We start from the raw sequence: 11,354 nt of genomic DNA on the forward strand, positions 1-11,354 counted from the left end.
TATTTCATGTAAGACTTCTTATATTTTTGCACATATAATATAACAATTACCATATGACAGGAGTAGAAACCTGTCCTTTACCTGTATTTCAGAAACATAATATACTTCATTGAGTGTACCAAATGGTAAATAACGGGTGAAATTAAGCAATCACGATATGTTAGGAGCATCTAAGAGCTGAAACACATCCATCTGCCTGTGGATTAATACCTCTCAAAAAAAAAAAAAAAAAAAAAAAAAATCACTCCATCCCTGATCTGTCAGTCCTGTTCCTCAAGAAAAATCTATAAAGCACTTTTCAAAACAAACCTGCAAACTAAAATTCGTAATTCCACTGGGTTCAGAAAAACACCTGGACTCAAATACATTGGATTTATGGCACACTATAATCTTACCTCATACTAACCCCCACCATCTACAGTGTATAATCTACCAGGCTTTCTTTTCCCTAGGAGGTAAGGTTCTCTCTTTCTTTCCCCTCCCACCTCCCTTGTAAAGGAAACAATTTCTCTATGTTTGAACATAGGCAGAGTAATGACATTTTGTGCAGCAACACTCCATTTTGCTTAAAAGAGCAGGGCACAAATTGCACTCTTTCTTACCTCTCCCATCTCAATACAAATTAAGAAATTCAGTCAAACCCTTCGTTATTGTGGATGGGACCACAAGCAAAGAGGCGTGAGAATGTAGGGAAAAAGAAAAAAAAGAGGATCCCCTCCCCCCCCAATAAAACAGAATGACAAACAAGAGAAGATGTTGCAGTTGAAAATTTTCTTAGTGAAAGTAATAAAGAGCAAACAATACAGTTTTAGTTGAATTTCTCCAAGACAGTCAGATGTGATAACAGTACTATTTGGAAGCAAAAGCCCAGCAAAAAACACTGGTAAACATAAGAAAGATGGGAAGTGAAGAATCATCAAGCACGCAACAGCAATTCTGATTGCCTTGTGACTTGAAGCCTGGCCAGCAAAGTTGTGAACCAGAACCTTGTTACCCCACATAGAAGTTGCACTGTTTTCTTGCTATTTAATCGAGTAATAAAACTCAGCCCATCTGACACCTTGGGTCTTGGAGTCTTACCTATTATTACTGCCAACCTACCCATAATTGTCAGTATACTACCTTCACAAGTATTTAATACTTTTTCTTTCAGAAATGGTCTAAATAGTATCTACTTCACTAAACTCTGAACAAACCTGAAATTACATTTAGCTTTAAAATCCATGGCTTCTATTTTAGACCTGAGAAAGGTCTTACATATCCAAAAACCTGTCTAATTTTTCTTTACTATACCAGGTAGTCCAATAATTGCATTACCTGTACCCACACCGTGTCCTGCCAAGAAAGTGTTTAGAAGTATCAGAATGAGAAAGAAAAACAGAACACATTACTACGTACTATACGAATAAGCAGTCCAGGTTTTACCATTTCCAAAGGAATATAAGATAAGAGCTCAGTTGCTGATACTGCGGAAAAAAATTTAGTATGAAAAGTAAGAGTACACTTAAGAGTACTTAAGTAAGAGTACATAATGAATCCTTCAAAAAAAGTCAAGGCTTCAGTTTTCTTAATTCAAACATATGAACTAGAGTACAGACTCTTTTTGAAATCCATTTTAAAAATGAAAAAAGGAGACTTAAATGATTTCCCTGTGAAATACCACCTATACCACTACATGTACACATTAATGCACACAGACACAAATGTTCTCTAATTATTTCTAAATTCTGGGCTGCTTTTAATTATATCTAGGAGAAGAAGAGAGTTCCCAGAGATACTGAGCTCTTATAAACCTCCCAAAAATGAACAGAGAGGAAATAAATCTATTACAGCTTCCACTAAGAAAAAGGCTTTAGATGAAGCCCAGCCGTATGACCGGACACCAAAGGGTCCACATGGGGTAGCAGTTAACAAGCTGTAAACAGAGTCACAGGAAAAGATTTCATTGGTTCTGCTCTTTAAAAGAAAGAGCTAGATGTTCTTTTTAACGCATTATTAATTCATTGAACTCACTGCCAAAAGATGGAAGCTAAAGACTTAGAATTCAAAAAATTATTTCATGGAGAAAGCTACCAACTCTTATGCTTGAGAAGCTAAGCAATATATATTAAAGGCTAATCTCTTAGGACAATAAGATAATCACAGTAGGTAAAGAAACAGGCGACCAAAAGAAGCTTATTTCTGCAGTAGCTGCTGCCAACACTTTAGAGAAACAGTTCTGCAGTACACTCATCCAATCATGCTGCAACAAGTAACTTACAGGTCTATTAGAAATTTTCATGTTAAAAGTGATGTCGAACCAATTACTTCTGAAGCATGCCCTATTTTCACGGGATACAAGGGTAACTTCGGCAAGCTGAGACCTGATCACTGAACTCATATCCCTTTCCTATTCCAGATTCACAGGAACTCAGTTTTTTCCAATTTTAATGAATCTAAGTTGTTACATTATCAAGTCACTTCTGTTGTATTTTTTTTTTTCCTGTCCGTACTATCTTTTTCTCTCTAATGCTCAGAATGATTTGGACTTTGGATTTTATTCTATCCAGTGGTGTTTTTTCCTGAGTGTTTCATTCTGGAGAAGCCACAACTTCTGAGATCAAAAATTTCTATTTAACTAGTCCCTGACCAAGTTTGTGCAAACAACGCAAAATACTTGGACAAATCCCCACAAGCCACCGAGCTTCTGAGTTTCAGATTAAGAGCAGATCACAACAAGAGGTTGCATCCTCAAATAAAAACAAAACACTCGAGCTTTCAGCTCATGAGGAGCCAGTGATTCTGAGTGCAAGTTGAGATGGCTAAGTTCTGGTCTCATTCACACAAACGAAACTCTTGGGGTGAACCTAGATGTTACATCACTGAAAAAACTGCAAATTAAATATGGAACTAAAGTCTGAAATTTTCAATTACACTGTCTTATCCCAGCCAGAAGTAAAGGCTGTATGTGTTGGAAGACATCTCCTCCCAATGGAAAGCATCAGAATAATGAAGAATTTCATTGCTTACTGCTACTCCTTTTTCCTTTCTCTGATGAGTCCCTGATCTTTTCCCTCAGTTTCAACATTACAACACATACTGACAGGTAAGATCTGAAAACAATATTATCACTTTGGAAACTGTGCTACTAGCCAGCAATCTTTAACTCATTTGCCTGAAAACATCATTTTTACATTGTGTTTCAGACAGACTAGTCCACCCACAAGCCTTAGTCCTTCAGAATCAATTTATCATGATAAAAATTGGACTACCTTCATCATACTCATTTCACTGGTGAAGCAGGAAATATTCTACCACCTTTATTTTGCAAGCACAAGACGACAGGATTTCCCTCAAAATAATGCAGTGCAAGAAGTTCAAGAACAAAAATCTCAGAACGCAAGAAAAGTGGTTCTGCTACAGAGCATGTACTAAATGCTCAGCATTTACATTCTAGATCCAAGAGGATTCAGCATTCTCCCCCTCACTTGGAACATTTGAAACAAAATAAAGTAAACAAACAAAACCTAAGCCAGCTTTGCACATATTTTTATTTCTGTATAAATATTAAGAATTCCATGAGAAATTTGGAACACTGAGTAGGTATTGCCCTTGGCAGTACATTCAATTTGTTTTGAGTTAATCCATAAGGAGGTCAAACCAGTGGAACACCAGTGGAGAATGAGACTCAGTGTGAAAGAGTAAAATCTCTGTAAAATGTTTGTAAGTTGCAAATCAAGTGATGATGTTTAGAGTTGCCACACAGAGTCAGAAAAGTTTCACACAACGTTTGGGCAAAATTCAAGAATAGTCCAATCTCTGGCAGAGCCACCATATGGAGTTTACTTCAGCAACATACGTTTTGGCCACTCAGCATAGCACTGCTGCCAACAATGATAGACTGAACTATTTCTTTACAAAATATGCTCCCATAATCAAAAAGTAGATTCTAACCAGAGAAGCTCATCCAGTTCAGTCAAATCTTTAAAGCAGTAAACAGAGGAAATACATCACACTCCTTAGCTTACATTTCATCATCCACGTCGGTAAAAAGATGCAATAAGAGTCTAAATTCCTAGCACATTGCATGGGATGTAAAAAAACTCTTCAATGCTATTTAGACAGTCATGGATTTATCAATATCAGATCTCTCACAATATTACAAGGCTTTGTTGTCAGCATGGTCAAAAACCAAAAACAAAGGCAGATACTTAACGCATTTCAGCATCTCAAGTTAAAGTCTCTAATTTATCAAAGTATAAATACAAAATAGGAAAGCAGAGAGAGACAAGCTCCAAATGAAAGCTCATGACTGCCATATCATCTGGCACTGATGTGCCACCTCAGAGTGCTCTGACATAAAGTGCATGCAAGAACTGCAGTGGAAGAGCTGATGTACCTTTGCTCACCTCACTGAATCATGTGCCCACAGCCTACACCAAACTTAGGTCAGGTGAGAGATGATGGATCTTGCTGAGGTAGCTTACCTATTGCCCTCCCACTGTATTTCTCCTGTGTTCCCATCCCTTGTCTCTCAGCAGCAGCTGTAAGCCTGAGCTACCTGGTCACAAAGTCTGACCAAATACGACTCACTGGCTGCTGGACTTCCCAATAAAGTCACCAAGGAGCTGTGCACTTTCCCTTCAGTCAAAGGGCAGAAAGTATTTCCTCCATCATAGTTGTTTCTACTGTGAACATCAGCCTACAAGAAACCTGAAATGCTTCTGGTGTTATGTTTAAAAAGGAAAAAAAAAAAAAAAAAAAAAAAAAAGGAAAAGTCTTTCTGTAATTGAAAAGGTCTTAGAAGGAAGATGGCAGGTGGTAGGAAGTCAGCACTTCCAGAAGTAGTGAAAGGCTAAAAGAATCATTTCATAACGAGGGCAGCTAACTTCACCTCTAGAGCTGAAGAGCAGCACCTCTCTCCTCTCAGAATTCAGCCACAGTCTTCTCACAGAGACAATACTGGCCTGGTTTAGGCAGCTGTCTTATGAAAAACTCAAGAGGATATGAAAGGAGATGAAAGTATCAGCTAAGCCAAGGACAGAAGAACTCTCCATCTGCAAGATTTTACTTGCAGAGGAAGAACCAACACTTGTGGATTATTCTTGGAGTACACATGCTTATTTGTGCATGCAATATCTACAACCTTGAGTGCAGTCACCTGTCAAGGTATGCTTTTGCTAGTGCAACTAGCAAAAAGCAGCAATGAGTAAGATTCCTATCCTTCAGGGCTCTGATCTGGATAGCCCGATGTAGCCACAGAACTTTTGTTACCTTCAGCTTCCTACATGTGCCTGTTCATGTCTTTGTAGAGCATTGGCCTAAGTGAGCCACAAACTGGAACAATCCCAACATGAAGCATTCTAAGAGGTAACTCTTAAGACATCAAAGCATTTAAGAGAAAAGGAATGAAGATCACTTCCAAATTTTCTTTGAAAACACTAAAATTTTAAAGAAATCTTCCTATAAAATAGAAATTCTCTTTATTAACATTCTGTAGGAATTCCAAAACAACAAAAAAATTCAAATGGACAGCCTAGATGTAAAAGTCTTAATATCTTAATATCAAATATATACATATATATATATATATATATATATATACACACACACTAAATATGCTGGATATCTGAGATACTTTTATGATAATGCAACTCTAAAGAAAAGGAAAAAAAACACTAATATAACACTAGTTTTGCATTTCTTACCTTGGAACCTGCCAGTATAGCTCTCAGCATTTTTGTTCCTTTTCCAATACCAACCACTGCAAGACAGAAAGAAATGTCACAGTATTCCACTTTAAAAACAGCTTTGCAATGCCCTTATTCAACATCAATCACTACTAAATAGTAAGCTAATCAGAAATACTGCCTTTGATGGTCTGCTAGCATATGAAGAGGGTCAATGCTTATGAGAAAAATATTCTGATACTCCAACACAAGATTAGCAAAAGAAAAAAGTCTAAAGCAGAAGATACAGCTATTGTTAAAATGCTTCAGTTCCTCCCCTAGATTTATTTTTCTTTTAATCAAAAAAAATAGACAGTGCAATTAACCTTGTCTGCTATGATGAAGGCCTTGGCTCAGTAGTAACAAATCTAGCCTTCACTGTAAGTAAATAGCCCATTTAAAGGTTATTAGTGGCCAAGAGTAATACAAACAAGATAGCATCATGAAATAGTTTCAGGGTCATAGCAAGAAAGCAAAAGTCACAAGGTCCCACTGTCTCCAGCAAAGACCTTTTATAATCAAACCCTCCTATTAATATGTACGTACAGATCATTTCTTTTCAATCTTAAAGTAGCATTCTGCAAAGCAACAGTTAGCTTTTCATATAAGCAGAAAAAAAAAAAATTTTTCTTTAAAGCATTTCACAAGAAGATGTTTTCCTTGAATTACTTTTTCCATTGATTTCTTCCACACACAACAATCAGAAGGCCCTGATTCAACATCAGAACAACAGTAGGAGGAGGAAGACAGGAAACAATGAAAAGTCAGATATACTATCACTATATACATTTGTGAGAACTTATCACCATGCTAGTAATTCATTATAGAGTTCTCCATCATGTCACACAGAAGAAGAGATATAGTACTAATGAGAAATGAAGAAGTGATTATGAAATTATTTTACTATCAAGATAATACAGGGTTGCCTTTACCTTTGCTGAATTTTGGAAGGAAATTACTTTCACGTACAAAATATTGAATACATAATAGCTCATGCCCTTGATTTCAGTAAAATTACAGGGGATCAAGGGAGCTTGTGGGAATCAGCTTTGTGTTAACCAGGAACCCATACTAAAAGCATCAAATCAGATAATGAATCCTTAGACATATTTATTCTTCACAAACACTTGTGCTCTAATACTAATGCTTCTTAATTTTTCCTCTGACACTCAGTAGACCTTTTCTTACTTTATATTAGTTATCTCCTACTCCCTTAGGGTTTCTACACTCATACAATGTCCTTGTGCTTTCACTTTTGTGCACCTTTAGTTCAGCCTGTTCTTGTCATATTCAGCAGCTAGTAAAGGGCAGCAACAAGACTGAAAAAAAAGGATATGAGCACACTGATGAAACTTTACAGTCAAACACTTTCCTTACAACAGGATGACATCACTGACACTTGAACATAAATGGTGAGCTGAAATTGCTGGAATGCCAAGAGATTCATTGGAATAATTTTAAAGAGATATTGAATGCTTTTGTGAACAAGACACTAACAATTTTCCCTGTTAACCATTAGCTTGTGTAGCATGTGTGCTATTGAAAGATCTAAACTAATCTTGCTAGGCTACAGAACACACAGTTTAATTTAATATTACATTTCTAATCTGCCAGTCTCTAAAATGCTTCTTGAATAGCATTTTCTACTTGTCTTACATAATAGCTGCTTCAGTTTCAAAGGAGTTACCATCATTCACTTATGTCTGCCTTTTTATAAATGGTTTCAGAATGTCCTCAGGCAGAGGACTCCCAGCATGGGAAATTACCTTATGAAAGGAAGGCTGGAGAATGTATCACACACATTAACAGATACATGCTTTTTCTCAAAAACAAGATCAAACCCTAACTTTCAATTTTGAAATTTTTTCACCTGTTCTTTTACTATGGAGACATAGTTAATTACTGCCATACCAAAACAACAAAAAGTTTACATTTCAAATTACACAGCAAGAAACATGTTACTAAACTAGAGCCACAGTCCTAAGCTGATATTAAAAAAAGAAACTCATTCAGACTTGATCTGTTTCTTGCTTCTGCTATCTAAGATGGAAGACAACAGTAAGAAGTAGAACTCTCAGCCCCCATCACCTTCCAAATACAACAGAAGCTACAGGTGGGCAAAGACAAAAGACCTTGCCTCTCAGATCTGGTAGTCATTCCAGGCTCCCTGCAAATCACCGCAGGGCTACCACACGCCATTCAAAACCTGGCCTCTGCCACAGATTACTGACCTCTGTCTCCAAGATCCTTCCTCATCTACATTTGCTGTATAAGTAGATAAAGAAATATACAACCATATCATCAGATAAAAAGTACTGTATTTGCAGTACACTTTGTTCATCTGAATTAGTTAATATTAAGTCTTGCTGGTGTACAAAGTTACAGATATGCATTCAATATATTAAATTGGGAAACAGCAGATTGAGAAAGAACACTCAGAAGTTTTCAACAAATATGTATTTTTATTATGCTATTGTGTATGAGGAAAGAAAGCTTTCTACATCACCACCCTACGCTAAGAAGCAGCACACTCATTTTCTGAATAGCTTGTTTCTATTAAGTCCTTCTCATTACTTTATCTGAGCCTTACGAAATTTAAGTAAATTCCCCTTCCCACTTTTCTTCAGTTTTGTCCTTTCCAATTTAGCTACCATTGATTTTTCTCTGTATTTTACAGGGCAGTGAAATGAAACATCCTGTGCATTTTTGGATCAATCCATAGCATATTAAGGTGATGCACTTTTCTGTCTTCACCAAGCACTCCAAGCTTATGTACTTTTTCTTGTGCCACAGGGACTGGCCTTGGAGACTGCTAGATATAAGAAAACAGTAGGAGAAGCAATTAAAAAGCATGAATGATTTTTCTTTTCCTCTGGATCAATGCTGTTGACTTCCCACAACAAGTAGTAGCATGTTCAATGGGAACATCTGTGTAAAAGAAAAATGTCCACTTCAGCAATACACAGTATTCTCTGGTGAGTGGCCACACAGTTCAGGAAATTGGAAGAGCCAGTACTTACTTCTAACCTACAAAGGTTACATTTTACAAAATGCACAGGTGGTAGAGAAAGACCAACATATGTGCCTCTACTAGCAACAGTCTGAGCAAATAACATTTTTCCTTTGAAATGTAGCACTCCCAGAGAAGTCATTACATCAAAGCTCGACGGATCTACTCCCAGTGCATATTCATAAAGGCCCCTGTTGTCTTTCAGTACCAAAAAAATTATTCCATTACTAAAAAATTATTACTATTTCTTTTTAGTCAAGCAGAGCAACAAAGCTAGAAATTACAGTTTGCTTTAATCCTATGTTACTCATCAACAAAACTATCGGTGATGATGTGTGATATGGGCCAATCATCAGGCCCACAGCTGTTTTTTCACCAATTTTCTGAGGCAATTCAGAAGTTAGAATAACTCGTTATACAAGATTCTTTATTTTCATGTAGACAATCCACAGGTTATTTGAGGAAGTGGGTAAAAACTCCCCTTCTATTCAGCTACATGTTATATAGCATGTAAGAGTATACATAGGGGAAGCTTACCCACAACTACTCTTCTCCACTAAACCTTCCTTCCTTCATAGCCTGCCACATGCATCCCAAGTCATTCTTCCACCTCTGACTTCACATAAGCTTAAAAATGTTTGCTGAGGTCATCTTTCTATGACTGCGTTTATGTTTTTCATTACCCAGAACTCCTGTAGCTGCACTGTCCAAAGTTCCACCATGTCCAATTTTCAAAATCTGTTTCTTTCTTTTGTTCCTATTTGTTTGCACACCAGCTTCTGCAAATAGAAGGGGAAAAGAGGCATTACAGGACAACCTTAGAACACAGAAAAAATAGCATGCATTTTCATGTTGTTAAAAGACATGAAAATAAATCATTTAAGCCATGAATTAGTAGCGTTGAAATGGCTGTACTGAGTAAGACCAATGATTCACCTGGACCCATTCCCAAACCTCAAACAATTTTCAAAATTATTATCTATGTGAAAATAGCAAGTGCTCCTTAATTATTGATACTAAATAGGAGAAATACTCCAAGTCTCCTTTCCCATTTCTGAAGTTTTATAATATCACTGTATTATCTCTTTGTTATGCTTTTCACTGGGGATGTTTTCCCAATGCCTCATTAGGGAATGGGACCTCATCCTGCCAAGACACTGCCTCTTCCGTACAACACGGAACTGAAGTCAGCGCCTGTCCACCTCGGCAGCTACAGAGCAGGCCAGCTTAAATGAGCAACCACCAGTCAGAAAGCCTATGGTTTCACTCCACCAGCCAGTGCCCAAAAGCCGTATTGGATGGTCAAGTCCCCACATCTGTTATAGAGAGAGTCTGGACAGGTTCTTCCATATCTGTGCAATGATCAAACATTTTTCCCTAGTTATCAGACAACCTTGGCTTCCTTTATTTCAGACGGACACCTTTGGCACACTGCGCCCAGCACTTCCAAACCTGTTGGAGCACCGAGTTCTCCACTTGTTTGGGGACAGACAGACAGACAGAAGGAAAAGCAGCAAACAGCGGCGGAGCTGAAAGCGGGGGTCGCGCGGCTCCCCGGCAGCTCCCCGCGGGGCAGGGCCGCCCTGCGGAGGCCGCAGCGAGGGCACGTCTCGCCCCGCTCCACGCGGGGCTCCCACCACGCCTTCCGCCTCGGGGGGCGGCGGGACAAGCCGCCCGCCCCAGAAGCGGGCGGCGAGGCGACCCGGCAGCCCCCGGCAGCGCGGCCGGGGCGCCGAGCCTCGCGCGCCTTCCGCGGCTCCCCGCGGAGCCGAAGCGCCGCAGGAGCGGCCGCGGGCCGGGCCGCGCCTGCGAGCTGCCGCACAACCCCCCCCCCGCCGGCGAGCTCCGCTCCGGCTTCGCGAGGCCCGAGCGCGCCGAGCAGCCGCCTGCCGCGCCCGAGCCCCGCGCGGACCCTCCCGCGGCGGCCTCCGCGAGCAGGCGCGGGGCAGCCCCGGCCGCGCCGCCGCCGCCGCTCTTCCGCCGAGGCGCCGCTTCGCCCCGCCGCGCCGCCTACCTGCGAGCAGCCGCTCCTTGAGGCGGTTGAGCACGCCGGCCGAGGTGGGCCCCTTGGGCTTGTACACGGCGAACAGCCCGCTCAGCGAGAACAGCCTGGCGGCCGCTTCGCCCACCACGCCGCCGCCGCCGCCCCCTTCGCGCCCGGCCATGCTGCTACCGCCGCCGCAGCGCGGCCTGGCCCGGCGCTTCCGGCCGCCGCCGCGCCGGGCGGCGCTGGGAAACGTAGTCTGGGGCAAGGGCCTTGCCCGGGGCCGGGGCCGGGGCCGGGGCCGGGGCGGGCGCCGTTCGCCCGGGGCGGGCGGAAGGGACGGGAGCGCCCCGTGCGGCTCTCGGCTCTTGCGGGCCGCTGAACACCGACGTGGCTTTTGCGGGGTGTCTTCTGCGCGGGAAGGCCTCGGGCCACGGCTGGGTGTCCTTCCAAAACGTGCGGGGGCTCGCCCGGGCGTCAGGGCTGGCTGCAGGGAGTGCTGAGAGATGGTCGTAAGCAGTGTGACAACACGCTGTGGGGCGGTCAGAAAGCAGAGCTTTCCGCCTCTATAATCTGTTCTTATAGCTAAGCATATGCATTAGAACTTGTAGGATTATGGTCTAAATTTTAGATAAAAGGTATTAGACCTCTA

At 41.1% G+C, this 11,354-nt stretch overlaps 1 protein-coding gene across 2 annotated transcripts in view; it reads right to left on the reverse strand.

Annotated features, from left to right (window-relative positions):
• TRUB1 (TruB pseudouridine synthase family member 1) overlaps positions 1–10,918 on the reverse strand; it is a 30,598-nt gene extending 19,680 nt beyond the window's left edge. For both annotated transcript variants that reach the window (XM_062580442.1, XM_062580443.1), the window contains exons 1-3: positions 10,733–10,918; positions 9,402–9,497; positions 5,688–5,743 (exon numbers count right to left, since the gene is read on the reverse strand). In XM_062580442.1, coding sequence (XP_062436426.1) covers positions 5,688–5,743; positions 9,402–9,497; positions 10,733–10,883 — 303 coding nt within the window. In that variant the 5' untranslated portion in view covers positions 10,884–10,918. The remainder of the gene's footprint in view (positions 1–5,687; positions 5,744–9,401; positions 9,498–10,732) is intronic.
• Between the last annotated feature and the right edge of the window lie 436 nt (positions 10,919–11,354).

Source organism: Rhea pennata, chromosome 7 (assembly GCF_028389875.1).
Source record: "Rhea pennata isolate bPtePen1 chromosome 7, bPtePen1.pri, whole genome shotgun sequence".
NCBI lineage: Eukaryota > Metazoa > Chordata > Aves > Rheiformes > Rheidae > Rhea > Rhea pennata.